This window comes from Ambystoma mexicanum, chromosome 9 (genome assembly GCF_040938575.1).
Source record: "Ambystoma mexicanum isolate Mex_15411 chromosome 9, UKY_AmexF1_1, whole genome shotgun sequence".
Taxonomy (NCBI): domain Eukaryota; kingdom Metazoa; phylum Chordata; class Amphibia; order Caudata; family Ambystomatidae; genus Ambystoma; species Ambystoma mexicanum.
This window is the reverse complement of record NC_090931.1, coordinates 652,343,831-652,361,705: the sequence shown is the minus strand read 5'-3', so window position 1 is coordinate 652,361,705 and position 17,875 is coordinate 652,343,831. Positions and strand designations below refer to the sequence as shown.

Sequence of the window (17,875 nt, the reverse complement as noted above, 5' to 3'; positions counted from 1 at the left end):
TATCCAAAACATACTGTATATTCGATTTGAGCATCTGCTGATTTCTGTTACTAGGAACGGCACACCATGAGCTGATATCACACAGCCTTCCGTAATCCATCCCCTTGGAAACGGGTACTTACAGGACCCTGGAATTTACACACTATATTTGGTTTGACAAATCGTACTATTAATTACATTCTTGTGGTTGCATACACGAATTTTTGGAACCCATTTACTGAAAAATATTTTTCTTTGATTGTTCATAGAAATATCAACTGATCATGACCCCCGATGAAGGGATTTATTCTCGAAACACGTTGGGTCAACCAATTAAAAACAATTTTAAAATAAGAGTACATATATTTTTTTGAAAGAAAGAATACCTCGAAAAGTTGTGAATCTACTATATTCAGAATTCTATATGGGCACAACCCATAACACTAAGTAGTATTTATAACAAATCTGTCAATTCATTTAAAAACGCTTATGTATAATATTCATATGCTGTTTGACTATTTTGGCCTAAAAATAGCGTGCAGGGGACAGATGTTCTCTATCTTTGGGAACATTTTCTTGCTACCAATACCACTTAAAGGGCCTAAGAGCTTTTGGCCTTGGCGGCCTTAGCATGATGGTGGATGGTAATCAGCTGGTTTACGTCCTTGATCGGCTTGAACAGTCCTGTTATTTTGCATTGACTTGCTCCCTGCGGCGTAGCCCCATCCGCCTTCCTTTTCCATTGTCAAGGAGACCTGGTTACCGCCACGGTAATAAACGGCCCAGGGCGCTCCCTTTAAGCCTGTTTGGCTGCGTAATTTCTCATTCCTCTGCTTGCTCTCAATGTTTTAGCTATTTTGTGCAAGAGGGAGATCTCCTCTGGGTTGAGGCGACGCATAAAGAGACAATTCATTGCCAGGAAGCTCAGAGAGAGGTAACGAAAAGCTGCTTAAGAGCTCCCTATGTGGATCTGTAAAACTGTCTCTAGAGTTAAATCGGAGCGTGGTATTATTGCAAGCTTTGAGGGGGGAGGTGCTTTGCTGGAACTTCAGCACTAGCGTTGCTAGGCCACCGGCAGGTTAGGTCACCCTCGTTGCTGTGAGGCTCATACAGGGGGGGGAAGGGTATTGTGGGGACAAGGTTGTTTTACCATTCCAACTCCAATTGCTGCGCTGCTCCAAACAGCCTGCGGCTCTCAACAGCTGGCCTTGTCCACGCTGGGTTTCACCTCTACAAGTCCAAGGCAGCCTTTTTGTGTGTTGGAGGTTTTGTGTGTTGGGGAGCGTCATGGGTGGCGGGATTTCCCAGCGAGATTCACCCTGCAGCAGCCAGCCTTGTCATATCATAGCACTGGACGCAGGAAAGCTGTTTCGGATGAGGCCACCGATGCACAGTGACACAAGAGGATTCACTTGCTGCGCTCAGGCTTCACCTCCTATCTCGGGTCTCCTTGATGCTAGAACCACAACATTTTGCAGAAATGAGTCTTAGGGAAAAAGCTGGCCACCCCATTACAACATCCAGGCCTCAACTCGGAACAGTGACCTCTGCAACACGGTAGCCCAAACACTGACCTGGTCAGCCACTGGACAGTTTAGGGGCACTTCCGAAGGCTCTTCTTCGTAGGGCTCAGAGCGGACTTCGAGAATAGATGTTCCCTCCACTCCAAGGGTTGCAGCACCTTCTCAGGACTGCTGAAGATCACCTACGAGGCAAGGCTCTTCCAGGACAGCAGCAGAAGTTGGTCGTCCGACCTTCTTCCAACAGGTCCATGGTCTTCTTGCAAGTCTTGCAGCTGGATAGGATACTTGGCTCCTTCGGTTTCTTCCAGGAACACTCTAGAGTGGGTGCAGGGGTCCTCTGCTCATCAAAAAGGCCAGGCAAGAGCTTAAACTCCCACTAGCCAATCACAGATCTGGCTCCCACACACACACTGCAGCAGTGGTCCAATTAGGACTACTGGTGACACAACTCATAAATACCACTCAGACACACTGAAACCAGTTTGTGGATTGGGACTAGATAATCCCAACCCACTTCCTGGAAGCAAACACACATGGCCCTGCCACAACTCGTGAAAAGCCTCTGCTTTTCTGGGCACTGGAAGTCCATATAAGGATTTACCTGGCCTCACAGGCCAGGAAGATGGGTTAAAGACAAGATGGCCAAGGGACAAACGAAAAACCATAGCTAAAACACAGTAAACGTGGTAAAGCTAATGTAAGTTACAGCAAACAAATAGGAAAAACTAACTGCTGCCACCAGCTTGTCCCTGAGCACACCTAGAGTAACCAGAAATCCTCTGAGTGTTAGTCTAGTGTAAAACAAAGACTGTACCTCATTGTACAATGATAAAAAGTTACCGAAGTGATATCAAGTTACCAAAAGTTGCAACAAAGCCTAAGGGAAACAATATTTCCCAGTACTAACATCCTGAAGGGCATGTCAGTTTCCCCATAACAAACAAGCAAAAGCTGGTGCAAAGAAAGCAGGTCAGAATCAAACATAAAAACAAAACGTTTTGGGGCTACCCAACAACCGAGGAAAGGTGCTGTAAAGGGAAATCCTTCCTAACACCTGGCAGGAGAGTATAGCAGGGGATCTTCAAGGCCTAGAGAGGGGATTCCTGGCAGGGGAGTGTACCAGGTAATCCATATAGAGTTGTTAAACAGAAAATACATTTTTGGGAAAGGATTACTGGCAGGAGAGTACCCGGAGACCATCTTTATATGTTGTTTGAAAAGAAAAAAAAAGAAATTGAGAATGGGGTTCCTGGCATGGGAATATACCAGGAGACCTTCTTTAATAAATCAATGAATAGAAGAGACACTGTGAGCCCTTCTTATAAAAACCACAGCTGCTTTGAAAAGATACTCCATTATTGTTAAGACAGCGTTGTGTAGAAGAGACATACTGTTCTTGGAGAGTCATCGTAGGGTAAAGACAATTTAATCTTCATCCCTAAGGAAGCATAGTTTCTTAAATTGCCAAGAGATACTTTTGCCATCCTTCAAATCATCATTGTTTGGGAAAGAATAAGAATGTCATTATAATCATCTCTAAGAAAGCGCTGAAGCATAATTTCTTAAATTGCCAAGAAATACTTTTGCCACCCTTAAAACATTTTTTTACAAAATCACCATTGTTTGGAAAAGACAATTTTCATCATCTTAGGAAGTGTTATATGAAAGAGACATTTCTACCACTCCTAAGGAACTATTGTCTGTACTGAATAATTTCTATATTCTACCTGAAACAGTTCAGGGCAAGGGAACGATTCCCTGGATACAAAAAGACTTATTTTGTTGAATTTACATACTTTGGGTTTTTGCACAGTTTTTACTGAATTGCACACTTTTTACTGAATTTAAAACAGAGACAGTTACCTTGCACATTTTGTTGTTCATTTTTTGTGTGAGGGTCAGATAGATTTCGGACACAAGGCCAGTTTGGCTACTTTTGATGACGCGTCACAGACTGATCTTTAGTTGGTTTCAGGGGTCAGGAAACTCTTTATCCAAACTCTTTTACTTTAATAACATTTCTAATGTTAAAAAAATTAGAACTTTGTGTCTGCCTCATTTCTGACCCTCACATTACCCTCAAAACAATTGCACACGCTCTGGCTTTTTAACCAATTTCTCTGAAAATGTGCTGTATAATGCATTAAAACACATTTATATCTTTCTCCTCATGCAGTGTGCCACTACAGCAGTAGGATCATCGTGTGTATTGTGCAAGAAGGTAGTCTTGGCCATTCCGGAGTGTGGGGCGACCCGTAATTTGTTGCCGAGCTTGGGGGAGAGGGACTCTTTCGCATGGCTCGCTTGGGGGCCTCAAAATGTTATGCTACGCCACTGTTGACAACAAGAGATCCGCATGTATTAGATTGTCCACACATCTGTATATAAAAAATATGCTATTAGATAATACACTTGCATTCAAGTTATCACTGCGCACTAAGCATAGCAAAATATACACATTTTGTAAGCCCAGATCAAAATTGGTTACACATTACTTTTAGTAAATAAATATGCATTTACACTAACAGTTCCGAACAGACTACTGCAATATCTGTCATACTTGTCCCATGGGCTGCTGCAGAAAAGAGGAAAGGTTGGATCCTCATAAATGCATGCAGTTAAGTGGAGACACCAAAGACTGAAGAGCATGTTTTGGATGCGGGTTTATTGGCACCGCCGTGTGCGGGTCACCGTAATCGCACAAAAGGGAATGCTGCAATGCAGGTTCTAGAGGTACATTGGCTGTAGTTTAATTGCTGCTCTAATGTATTTTGCTCCTTAGCATCTTAGAACCATGATATGCTCACGGTATGTACTGTTTGCCCAAACACTGTATGAATTTTTTGTTTAATGCAGCCACTCTTCTTCACGCCCAAACACTACACACAGACCGGCTATGCCACTTCAGCACAGACATTTTAAATCCCTCCCTAGACATCGAACAACAGTATACCTCTACAGCCAACTTGCATACCACTGCCACGTCCAAAGAACCCTAGAACGACAGACACACGAGGCCTCAATGCCCACAACAGAGACCACCTAAAGCGGTACCCATTGCTCAGTCTAGTGCTTCTGAACTGCATGCATCATCACAGTAGCAAAGCTATCTTGCATTTTCCCTCTCTCGCTGCACTACTTAGCCCCTTTTAATTCAGATACGCCAGAGCACCTGGAGACAATGCAAATGGCAGCTGGGTGTGGTATAAATCCCACTAATACAAATTGTAACATACAAAACAGCGGCAAAATCAAAAAGTTGCCCTTATTGCTTCAAGGCGTGGGGCAGGGGAAGGACAAGGAGAAATAGACAGATGTTGGAAGGAAACACTCCTTACTGTGTGCACCATCCTCATTCAGTAGGAAGATAGGAAGAGCAGGTTGGGTACTACATTCATTCAATTGCTGGCCTCTCCAGAGATTGACTACAGTAGTGCCACTTTTCGTGGTAGTTGGGGGGTAAATACACGGCAAAGGGAGTCAGTATAAGCAACGCCAGGCAAAATAATTATTAGATGCGTCTCCAAGACAAACACTGGAGGGGGGGGGGTATAAAACACGGATTTCTTGCTCAATGACTGCAGAGGGCAAGACCACTAGCTCCGTGTGATTCCAGCTATACAAGTTCACTGGCAGATTAAAACAATTTTTTTTTTGCTGTATCCTGAAATTAATGGAAAGGGTATAGAGGAAACGCTTGAGCATGAATTGGGGCCACTTTCAATAAAATGCAGAAGACTTAAAAATGTAGCCCAATGGTGACATTTGACAAATGTATCTATTGATATAACATCAGCATGTTGTTATGTGGTAGGTAGTAGCTTCAGTCGGTTAGAGTGGTGGTGTAAGGATACACCACCCTCGAGATGAGTCCCAATCTGAGCAAGCTTGGTGGGGTGGAGCCGCAACCACCTCAAGTCACTTTTAGATATCACTTGTTATGGTCTGTCACACCAAGATAAGCAGCTTAGCAGTCAAGCATACTCCCTAAAACGGGCAAATATAGCTAAATAGGAAAAAGAAAAAAAAAAAAAATGTAAAATACGCCCTACACATTTTTTTTCTTTTTTAAACAATTCACAAAGAAAAGCCTGTCCCGTGTTTCCACAAATAGGATTGGATTCTGCTTGAGGGAAACACATATGCGTGTAAAGCACTACTAACCATGTTGCTGCGACCCTGTGGCAGACAGATCTCCCTTTCAAAACACAGCGTTCTAAACTTAAGTCTAGCCAAGAGTGCTGGGATAAATGGACAGACAGTTGTGTGTGGATAGAAGTCCATCCTACTCCGACTGTCATTGTCCAGATGTGTGTGCACGTGCGTATCAGAGCTTTGCAGATGCATTGCCCCCTCCCACCCAAATAGATTAACTCTGACCTACACTCAGAACCAGCCAGGAATTCTTAACCTAGCCTGCATTGGATCTGGATAGAAATGTGAATGTTTGCATATGCCACACTTGGATCTCATCCTCAACTTTAGCCTGCATCGCACCCACATAGAAATGTGAATGTTAGCATCCGGCACACCTAGATGAAATTCTTAACCTAGCCAGAGTCGGATCAAGATAGAAATGTGTATGTTAGCATATGCCACACTTAGATGGAATTCTTAACATGGCCTGCGTCTGATCTAGATAGAAATATGAATGTTAGCATGTGCCAGGACAGCAATGCCAACCAACTAATCCACTAACAATTTCATCCCTCTGCAAAAACCTTTCAAACTCTAACCAAACACAACCACAAACGCTGCAATCCGCACAAACTTCACTACACTGCAACAACAAAACAAACCACACAGACTTGCACAACAGCACACAACGACTACCGGCTGTAAAACACCCCAAGCCCAGCCAACGGATCCACCGGGCTGAGGCTGTTATCAGCACATCACTGCTCTCTTGCACTTTTCCAGCTTATTCCCACTAACTCACCCCCCTTCTCCCTTTTCAGGGCCGCCAGAGCACCAGGGGACCACTCCGGTGGTGATAGTGCTCGGTACAAATATCCTTTAACATTAACATTCCCTAACTGTCTCCAGCAGCACTATGAATATGCACTCAGCCCAGCGCCCTCAGAGTTAAACGTACCTCAGTACGCCTTTTACACAAGACCTTTAACCGACTCTTCATTGAGGGGTGACACGCACCTCAGAAAAGTTGTGGTTACTACTGAGCAACATCCACGACGCACCCCAGCTAGTTCCCGGGACGTGCAGCACGACCCAAGTGACCTATAAAAGTACACTTAACCCAGCAGAGCTCCCACCCGTGACCCGAACAGTGCAACCCCGACCCCCCCCCCACACACTTACGCCAGCAGGGACCAGCTCCCAGTCAGTAGGCTGTGCACGAACGAGGTCCAGATGTTTCTCCATTTCCAGCGGTTGCGCTGCGCAGACTGCGGAGCGGGGATGAGCCGCTCGACAGCGCGGTTCAAGAGGTGGAAAGAGGTGAAAGAGGCAGCCACCAGCAGCACCGCCGAATCCATGCGAAAAGAACACGGCGGTCAAGAAAACCGAAAATAAGAGGGATACAACTGAAACCAAAATGAAGTGCAAGGCGGTGGGGTGGAGGAAGAGAGAGAGACACGGAGGAAAGAAGAGGAAGCAAGAAACAGGAGAACACCAAAGAAAAAAGAGGAAAGGGTATGTTGAATGATAAAGCCAGCAAATAAATCGGAGAGGCGTAAGGATGCGAGACAGAGATAAGTGGGACGACAAGTAAATAGGAAAGTGATAGATAAGAGAACTAAAAGGATGTGCATACAAGGTGGAGCTACAGAGAAGCAGAGGCAGCTGGATCCAGAAAAAGAGGGGAGTGGGGGGTTAAGAGTGTAAGAAATCAAGAGACCTCATTAGAGAAATTGGGAAAATTTGACCTCGAGACTTATGGAGAAGGGTTAAAAAAAAAGAAGGAAATAAGTGTCAAAGGATAATAAGAGCGTGGAAGGGGGGCGGGGGGGCAGGGAGAGTGGATGATTATAAACGGCATTAATCTCAGCCTCCTCTCTCGCCTACACTCTCTGACACCCTTCTGCCAGTTCTGTCCTTCTGGTGAGTGGACTCACTCTTTAGCACCGTTACCTAAGACAGCTCTATTCTGCTGCCCTCTCCCTTTTCGAACCTTGTGTAACATTTTCATGTGACCAGCAAACAAGTGGGTGTCTCCGCCTGTGCCAATTGGTGGGCTCTGGCCCGCCTTGCTGTCTCCAAGACAACCAGTCACGCCCCGCAAGGGAGAGTCCGCGCCACGGAGTATTCGAAAACTACCATACCCATCGCCCCTTGAGGTTGGACTACAGCTCCCACAAGGCCGTGCGATATTGGCGGGTTCGCAGCTCCCTGGGCAACTGCGCCACCTCACCGCTTTAACTGAACGGACAGCACACTGCGCATGCTCGTATGGCGTAAGGATGGGGGCGCAGTGTGTCGGGAAACAACCGAAAGAACCAGAAAAAGGCTTAGAAAGAGGTAATAGGGACGTGTTCATGTTAACGAGCGATACAGGCCATATGAGCAGTGGTAAGCGTGCGCTCAGGGATGTGTGAACACAGGACAGCTCGCCCCATTTCACAGGCTTTTCCACCCAATTGAAATTCTTCTCGCCAATCGCGATTGAGTAGGGCACATTCTCGTAGCTTTCAACCATTTGTGTCGCAAAGGCCGGTGTAAACGCACGATTTTATTTTTGGCGGGTGAGAGGCCCATTGAAAGAATGGGCGTGCAGGAGGCTTGGCGGGTGAGTCTTTATAAGGTTTACACTCACCACTCACAGTGGTGTGTTCTATGAATGGGTTCAGCAGGGGGAGAAGGCACCCCTAGGGGATCTAGTAATTCTTGGGGTTCTAAAGCTCACAAAGCTGGTCATTCAAAGTCAGAAAAGCTGTCAAAAAAATAATTTTAATTAGAGCCACAGCTAGCTCAGAGAAGCACCGCTCCGCCTCACTGATGAGGCCCAACAAGGCTGAAACGTGTCTGGGGTTGCTGTTGGTACTCTTGGAACTCTTGTTCAGAAGAGAATTGCCGTAGCATTTTGGTGCTGGACTGGCCATGTGGGCAGAACAATGACTGATTAGCAAATGGTTATTTCCCATCTGTGAAAGGTACAGTGAGCTAAAGTGTGGCTTCGGGCTCTCGAGTGGGTACCTTCCCAAAGAACAGGTCATTTAGCTGTGTTCGTTCTCGCAGAGGGGCTCCTATGACTATAATATTTTTACATTCAGGTAAAGCCTCACGTCATGGTGCAGTGGCTACATCCGGTGTGCAAGTGGACATAGGCAACGTTCAAATGCATACAAGGCAACATTCACAAGGCACACCCATTCAGGTAAAGCCTCGCCTTGTGTAGTCATAGTGGGAGAACTGGAATATACAATAGGGAGTGATGTATAAGCAGACATATGCAAACTAAAAGGATATATTAAACCCTAATTTGCTGTAGACGCTTTGATGCACAATTGGTATGCATGATCAAAGCAGGCAAACAAGGGAGCAGTCTTGTGATGGTTGAGGCAATGTCAATGGGAGTGTGGAAAGTCATGAAGTGGGGCTGGACATGGTTAGGCATGCTGCTGAAGCTGCACTCCGACTCGTTTGCGGCTATACTAGTTATGCATAGTCTTAAAAGAGAAGTTAAAGGATCGTTCCGGGACTTTTTTTTTATTGTCCCTACGGTTCGGCCATGTGTTTTTAAGCATAAATCGGTAGATCGTAGAAAACTTTCCTAAGGACCTTACCCGACTTTTCGTCCATTAACGCACTCGAAATCAGCCGCCATTTTCTGATAATCCTATCATTTCCCCCCATCGCCCTGGCTCACCTGCTTTTGCGGCACTAAATCAAATCCCCCGCCCCTGAAACAGACTTTATCAAAACATTCATATTCCCCGCCTCTATCCGTGACGTGACTGTGCTGCGTAGGCAAACGCGCCCAGGCGTCTTCTACGCGACTCCACACAGAACCCGGAAACCAACACAGATCAGCTCACAACACAGCGCGCCACAATTCGGAATATGAAACTGTACTTTTAAATCAAACCGCAAGATTGTAAATTTGGTAAAGTACATTTATTTGACATCAAATGTTTAGAGAATATTCAGCGATTTGCATTTTTATTTGCTCACGTTCCAAAAAGTTCATTTTGAGGCACGCAATGTTCCTTTGCTGTACACAGGGTCTTAGATCATCTCACAATACAGCGCCACAATTCGGAATATGAAACTGTGGTTTCAAAGCAAACGGCAAGATTGTACATTTGGCAAAGTACATTTATTGGACATCAAATGTTTAGAGAATATTCAGCGATTTGCATTTTTCTTTGCTGTCGATCCAAAATAGTTCGTCTTGAGGCAAGCGATGTTCGTGTGCAGTACACAGGGTGTTGGTTCACGATAAAATAAGCTCTTCGGTCGCACTGATAATCGCATGGCTGTTCCAACAACGAGGCACTAGGCCACCACAACGGTCTGTATGTTGCATCTAGCCATTAGTACCGCGTAAGGGCATACTTGTACTTGGCGATCGTCCTATAAAATGGTCAGGGTGGAAACGTTGTTCACGCGGAGAAGCAACTGGCGGTTGTAAAAGCCATCCGCCGGTGTCTGGTACTCGTGACACATACAATAATGAAGGATGTACCTGTTTTAAAAACATAAAAAATGAAATTAGTCTCACCATCAGATCTTTATTAAAATTATTCATTTTATATATTAGGTCGGGAAATTATTTCATAGCTAGGACAGTGCAACTGGGTATTATACGTCAAGGGGGGGCTGTAGGATACTGAGACAGTCCCCCAGTGCAGGGGTTGACAGGGAGGCAGTGCAGGTGGAGAGTGGAAGGGCCCAGAACCGAGGTCGCAGACAGTGGACCAGTTGTAGCAGGGGAGAGGGAGAGAGAAAGCAGAAGCAAAGAGGAAGGTTTTGAGGTGCTTCCGTAAAAGGAGATGGTTCTCCTCAAGATAGTGCGCGGTACAAAACAATATGCCACACAGAACGAACAAGTACAACTTAACCCGTCTTTAAAGCTACTGTATAGTAATTAAATTGCGGTATAAACTCATCTAAATAGTTACTTACATTATATTTGCATTTTCCATTGTGTCTGTGCGTAGGGCAGCCCCGAAATACCACTCCTTCTATGCCGACGTTATTTCTTATAATGAACGAACATTAAATGGCTTTCGTTTCTGAAATTATATTCATTATCGTTTACGTTATTGCACCACACCACCAAAAAGAAGTCTTTCGGGATGGTCCCGGCCTGTCAAGGTCAAATAACAATAGAACCTTATACTGAGTCGTGGGCCATTCCGGCACCCGAGCAAAAAATCAAAGCAGCTGACCTTCACTTTGAACGAGCACACATTCCTAGTTAGCTACATTCAGTGTAAGGCCATCTCACAGGACTTGAAATTTACACTCCATCTTTGCATTTTGTCTGCGTGCATTTGCAGCCCCAGAGAACCATAAATACGGAGACATTCTATATTTTTTGAAAAATGATTTATATTACTGTTTGGTTTAATTTAATGCGCAAATGAACAAGGTTGGATAGACACATTGCATGTACACTGAGCAATCACTTTTATTTACACAATACATAGCTACACATATTCAATGGGCCTGCGACATGAGGAGACTCCAGAGCAAAGTCACAGGTGACACCCGGGTGGTTCGCACAACTGGACGGTGAAGGGAGGGGCAAGGGTGGAGAGACACATTGCATGTACACTGAGCAATCACTTTTATTTACACATTACATAGATACACATATTCAATGGGCCTGCAACATGAGGAGACTCGAGAGAACAGATCGAGGGAACAGACAATCGAATTACAATCATTTAAACCGTGATGTGTATTTCTCAATGAGCTCTGCTTTAGGTGGACATGGAACAGAGGCAATGTTGGGTGGCAATGCAGTTGTCCCCTGCACAGGTTCGTTCACAACTCCATGTATGTGCCTATCTAGGACATCAACAATAAGTCTCTCAATAAACTCATATTGCATATCCTCAAACACTGGTTTGATCACCCATTGTTTACTTCTTTTAGTGAAGGCCTTATTGTAGCGAAGCGTCCCTAAAGTTCCGGTCGTCCTACTTTGTTGACGGCCAACATTATGGTTATGTGTCAAGACCGCTAGAAGAGTGCGATTTATCATGCCCTCCATGCCAAAATGCAATCGTTTTGGCCTGTACTTTAGGCACATATTGTGGAACACCTCCAAATCTCCTGTGTGGCAGAATTCCGTGAGTCCCCTCAAATCTCTTGTTATAGTTTTATCAAATACAATCTTTTCAATGGCTTTGTGAGTGGGTGATGAAGGAATCAACCACTTCTTCTTCCGTGCCTCCTCTGTGGACAAATGGCCATGTTCACAATTGTGGAAATGTTGGTTTGTGGTCCAGCGGTGAACGTTGCTATTACTGACCGCCATTTTTCCAGTAGAATTTCCAACGACCCTCCACATGTTTTTGAGCTCCACCAAAGATGGTTGCTGATTGACTTGGACCACTGTGAAATACCTTGCATATCTTTTTTTTTTTTACCTGCAGCCGACATTTTTTTATTGATTGTTTTTGCAAGATGCCATACGTCAAATTGGTGATTTATATTTTTGTACTCTTCTCTCATTGTCTTGGCAATTGAAACGTGTCTGTCCGTGGCTATCAGGTCGATCACCATTCCCCGCGATTGTAGTTCTTGCAATGATGCTACAAAGCAAACTTTCTCCATGGCCACTGAGGATGTACTTTGTGACACCTGCACGACCACCGAACTCACAATTTTCTTACTTTCCATGTCCTGAAAGTGGTAGGTGCAGTACTTGGCTGAAAATCCTGGGCTGTCACACTGTCCATCACCGGCTAGCCTGAACCGTTTGCCCGCGAATGTACTATCAATAGACATTTTTTCCATTCTCCAAGCTTCGCTAATGGCTGGAAATAGATAATCGGTTTGGTATTTGTAGAACTGAGTTTTCGCAATGAAATGGATTCCCACAAACTGAGAGAAAGACTCTAACTTTTTAAAACTTGAACCACTAAAAAGTGCAGCCGCTGCACAAAGTAGATTGCCTGCTGGCAGTTGGCCCAGCATGGGTTGTGCAGACCATGAAAAAGGATGATATTTTGTACAGGTGGCATGTATTTTAAGGTTAGTGCCTCGAATTGCACGAGTCACATTAATCAATGGCTCCCCACATGCTTCTCCACCAACCGAATGCCCACATTTCATCCGAATAATAATATCAATCAAACAACTATCGAATACAATGAATTTGGCCTCTTTCCTTATACTGTCACTCTGCATCCCAGCTGGTTCGGCCTGTAACGTTGAGGACATGTCACTCACATGAAAGGTAGAATCTCTGATATCGTCTTCCGCTATGTTCAGTGATATTGATGGTGTTTCATTGTCGTCCACTTCATTCTCTTCCATAGCAACATCTGTTCCTTCTCTGGCGATGGGTGAATAAAACAATTTCTTCAACTTTCTCGCGGTCTTAGTTTTTGCGGGTGTGGATTCTGTGAATTGATCTCCGACTGCATCCGAACTACCAGGAGGACATTCACTATCAATGGCTGGTGGTGGTATAGCTCCGTTGTCAATCACTTCATATTCTTCCCATTGGCACGATGCATCTCCAGTCTCAAGTCCCTGCCAAAAGGTTTGACAAGCAACATCTCTCGTTTGCTTCACTGTCTGTGTAGATCTAGTTCGTACACCCACTCGCAACTAGAGGACAGATTGGAAAAGGGATGTTCAGTTTAAACACAACTTACAGTATTGAACTATTAACAGTGAAAAACAACATAATATAGTGACCAGGACACTAACCTCCTTTTGCTTTCTTTTCTTTGAAACTTTCTTGCCTCGAACTTCAACATCAGGACGCTGTTGCTCCGACTCGTGTGTGCATGTCTCCACTTCCTCTTGCGCTGCAACGACTATATTTTCATGATAAGCACATCCATCACGCACTGACGCTCCATCGACTCCCTGAAACATAGAACTTTCATTAGTATGTATAATAATATTGAAAACACAAAATGTACTTGGGGACCAATACCCACGTACATCTCAATAGCAAAACACGAATGAACGCTTTGTGTAGAACATTCAAACGACAATTATTCACGCATTGTTAATCTACTTAGATGGAACTGTCAAGATCCATACCTCGGGCTCCTCATAGACTTCCATTGATGAAATTATTGAAGATGATGCTTCAGTAACTCCCTGAAACACAGTAATTGCATTAGTATGGTTTTCTATTTTGTTAAAAAGAACATAAACTTTGTGCAGGCGTCAACGGCTCATCTAAATAGACCTGCACAAATGATCAGTTGTCTAAAATAAATAATGGATATCTAAATATGATTCGATTTGCTCGATCGTTGGAAGTGTCACCACCCAGAGATCTGCATCAACTACTAGGGGTGATGTTCTTGTAGAAGAAGCTCCGTCATCTCCCTGAAACATAGTACTTGCGTTAATAAAGAAGGAAGTATAGTGGATGTAATCACGTCATATGATTTCGCTTGATCGAACTGTCAGTATCCATACCTCGAAATGCATAAGAACATCAAGGGACGATGTAACTGCGGTGCACACTTCTGCAAGCTGTTGCGCCGACCCGTAACTGCATGCTCCCCCTTCTTCTTGGACTAATGCTCCTTCGACTCCCTGAAACATAGGACTTTCATTAGTAATGAACACAATATTGAAAAAAGAAGACACATAGGAGGGCGACGACAGAAGGACATATCAATGGCTAAAAACGAAAGAAACATTCTGTGTAACAATCACGCTAGAAGAATGCAAGATCTGATGATCTCCATCGATGGAACTGTCCGGAAACGTACCTCGAGCATCTGAGTGACATCAACGGTTGTCGTCAATGCGTTGGACTCCTCAGCATCTCCCTGAAAGTCAGTACTTGCATTATTTTGGATAACAATAATTATAACTGAAAACAAAGACTAGAGGACGAGTACAAGGGTGTACCATTAGGTAAAATAATTACACGATAAATGAAAACTATTGATTTACATGCCTAAAACAAGTCAGTGGCAGAATAGCTAAGTAAGATTACCCGATAGGCGCTTGAAGTGGCTGATAACTGCAATAACGACACGGATGGAGAATCTTCCGCCTTCATATTGAGTGGATACATAAATGGGGAAATTATTGTTAGCTAATGCTACACACTACCGCAAGGCCGAGAGATAAATATGTAAACTTGACTCACCAGTGGAGGGATGTGGACGAATAGAGTGGGAATAGCGGTTGGGAGCAATTTTCGCCTCGCTCGCGGTGTGTTCTTCTTTATTAGCAATGATGTGGAGTACATGTCTGAGCTAAAGTGCCTGCTGCAGATGCGGTATCGATCACCCCTCTTGTCCGTAAAGACTTCTAGGACTCTACTTTCAAGCTCAGACGGTGGATATCCGCAATATCGGACCCATTCTCTTATCTGATCTATTGTCTTAGGGAAAACATGCATTATAGTACCTTCAGATTTATTATGGGTCTTCGAAGGGCAACCGCCAATGGAACAGGCAGGCATTGTGGAAAGTTCTGAAAAGTAAAGATCAACAATTCTCTATGAATACCAATGTGTTAAAAAATTAAATGACACATAAAAGGTTCAATGTAAGGTTCGTTTTGGTTCTTGGAACTATACACGTTATTCACATGCGGATAAGTATTTGAATAACTTTAAAAAAATAGAAAAATAATTTGACTAAACTCAGAACATGTGACTAGTTCCTTGCATGTACTGTCTTGAACGAAAAGAAAACATGGATGCAATTTGATGACTACTAGCAAATAGATATAAATTAAAAAATTGGACGCAAAATGATTATGGTACATGGCCATACCTTGACGAACAAACAGATGCAGGGATCAGAGTAGTTTCTTGTCGTAGAACAGGGAGCAGTTCACAGGTTGCAAACTGACGAGTTTGCTCGAAGTGGTCACGGAAGTTCGCAGAGACGAAGAGCAGATAACCAGCACCTTCACGGGTTGACTAGCAAAGCGCAAAGAAGTTCTCATTAGAAATATGAAGTGGGTTATAAAGAATTCGAAACAGGGGTGTGTTTGTGAATGAATGACGTGAATATGTCGTGGCATTATGCGGTTTGCAGGGGGGCATCCAGCGTGAGGGGGGATGCTTGGCAGGAGACACGGGGTCTGGAGGTAGACATGGGAACAACAACCCATGCTCTATAGACCACTTTGAAGTGTACATGGTCTTTGGCACCTCTTGGCCTTTATCGCTCCCTGACAGCTCCACTTGCCAGCGCAAGTACCCCGGTGCGAACTGCCTTTGATAGGGCGGGGGGTGGATTGGGGCGGTGGTCGTGCAGACAAGACACAGGAAGACTCCTGAATGGAGACACACTTATGTGGACTGCAGGGGGGCGTCCAGCGTGAGGGGGGATGCTTGGCAGGAGACACGGGGTCTGGAGGTAGACATGGGAACAACAACCCATGCTCTTTAGACCACTTGGAAGTGTACATGGTCATCGGCACCTCTTGGCCTTTATCGCTCCCTGACAGCTCCACTTGCCAGCGCAAGTACCCCGGTGCGAACTGCCTTTGATAGGGCGGGGGGTGGATTGGGGCGGTGGTCGTGCAGACAAGACTCGTTTGCTGCAGGGCCTCACCAAGGAGAGGCCATCTAACTGCATGTAAGAGGCAGGCTGCTGGATCTAGTACATGGAAGGCAGGGGGGTGAGTTTATAAATACCTCACCCTCCCAGGAGAATATATGGGTGCAGTTCACCCTGGAGACCCTGGATGCCTAGGCAGTTAGTCAGCAGCAGGCTGGCCTGTGGTGGCAAGGCGGCACGGGCCAGAGGGGGTCATCTCTGTACCCGGTGCCCAAAAGGATGATTTATTATGATCAACTATATTGATTATTTACCTATAACCATGTTTTGTATCAATAAAATCCAACGGCCTTTTATTGCCAACGCTTGAACAAAGTGGTGTGGTAAGTATTTTTGGGGGAGGAGGCAAGGCCGGGAGGCTTGATGCCAACCCGCAAAATAACTTATGTATGTCTGCTGCATATGGGTTCAACGGTTATGTGGATTGAAGGTGGGCGGCCAGCGTGAGGGAGGATGCTGGCCGGAGACATGTGGTGTGACAAGACAAGGCACAGGAAGACTATTCAATGGAGACACACTAGATTCATTTAAAAAATCAAAACAACCATTGTTAAAATATATGCTGGGTTTTATTTTAGATCTTAATTTCAATTGAACATAAATAATAAACATTACACATTGTAAAGTTCCGGTTGCAGCACATCCAGGGAAAATCCGCGGTATTGTCCACTGTCGCTGGGGAAATGTTGTCTAATGGCAAGTACCGCACAGGCAGGTATTACTCTCCGAACGCGGTGTCTGAGCCTCCCGTGAAGCAACGATAGGCCACCAGCCTGTACCACCTGTGAAAAAGAAAGATGCAAACTGTATTAAAATGACACAACTTTCTTATCACTGTCGATTCAGGTAAAAAATGTCATTCTGCGGCCAAGCACCCGGAATTTTCACGGCAGCAGCAGTTCTCCTCCTCAGTTGGCATTAGCTCGCACCGATTGCACGTGCACCAGGTGGAGACGCCGTCCATGCGACATGGTCCAGGCTCTTCATCCGTTGACTGGTCCTCCCAACTGCCGTCCGAATCCCCATCGTTTTCGCGTGCTTGCCTTTCCAGTAGTTCCTCCTCGGTGTACTCGGGCTCGTACATATACGGCATTATTGTAGCCATTGTGTGGTAAAGAAAGTAAAATAATTTACAGAGATGGTACAGGTGTTCACAAGGCCTAGAAGCGGCGAAGGTAGCTGACCAGAGCACAGAAACGAGTCACAGAATACTCAAAGTAACACAGAGAGAGGAATGGAATCGAAAATCTGCTGCTGTGTGTTGTGAAACGGTGTGTTTATACTTATTGAGGAAAGAGGCGTCCTGCCATTTCCATGGCGACACTTCATTAGCTGAGGCGCAGCGATTGTTGACACGAAACGTGCTTTGGCGTTGGGAAATGGGCGGTACGCGTCTGCTGATGTCAGGCTCAGGGGATTTGATTTAGTGCCGCAAAAGCAGGTGAGCCAGGGCGATGGGGGGGAAATGATAGGATTATCAGAAAATGGCGGCTGATTTCGAGTGCGTTAATGGACGAAAAGTCGGGTAAGGTCCATAGGAAAGTTTTCTACGATCTACCGATTTATGCTTAAAAACACATGGCCGAACCGTAGGGACAATAAAAAAAAGTCCCGGAACTATCCTTTAAGCCATTGATGGAATTTGTGAAAGATTAACTCAGTGTTCACCTCAGTGAGCAG

The 17,875-nt window shown here is 44.8% G+C and overlaps 2 protein-coding genes across 15 annotated transcripts in view; one reads left to right on the top strand and one right to left on the bottom strand.

Annotated features, from left to right (window-relative positions):
- The window catches only part of TLCD2 (TLC domain containing 2), a 195,190-nt gene extending 188,193 nt beyond the window's left edge, over positions 1-6,997 (bottom strand). Inside the window, exon 1 of the mRNA XM_069615405.1 lies at positions 6,822-6,997. Within this exon, the coding sequence (XP_069471506.1) occupies positions 6,822-6,997 (176 nt within the window). The remainder of the gene's footprint in view (positions 1-6,821) is intronic.
- Positions 6,998-7,024: 27 nt separating this feature from the next.
- LOC138488440 (apoptosis-inducing factor 3-like) overlaps positions 7,025-17,875 on the top strand; it is a 1,275,087-nt gene continuing 1,264,236 nt past the window's right edge. For 4 of the 14 annotated variants that reach the window (XM_069615397.1, XM_069615392.1, XM_069615391.1 and 1 more), the window contains exon 1: positions 7,814-7,979. In XM_069615397.1, coding sequence (XP_069471498.1) covers positions 7,903-7,979 — 77 coding nt within the window. In that variant the 5' untranslated portion in view covers positions 7,814-7,902. Of the gene's footprint in view, positions 7,155-7,813; positions 7,980-17,875 lie in introns of those variants that run through there. The other 10 variants (XM_069615400.1, XM_069615398.1, XM_069615399.1 and 7 more) reach the window with 3 other exon arrangements.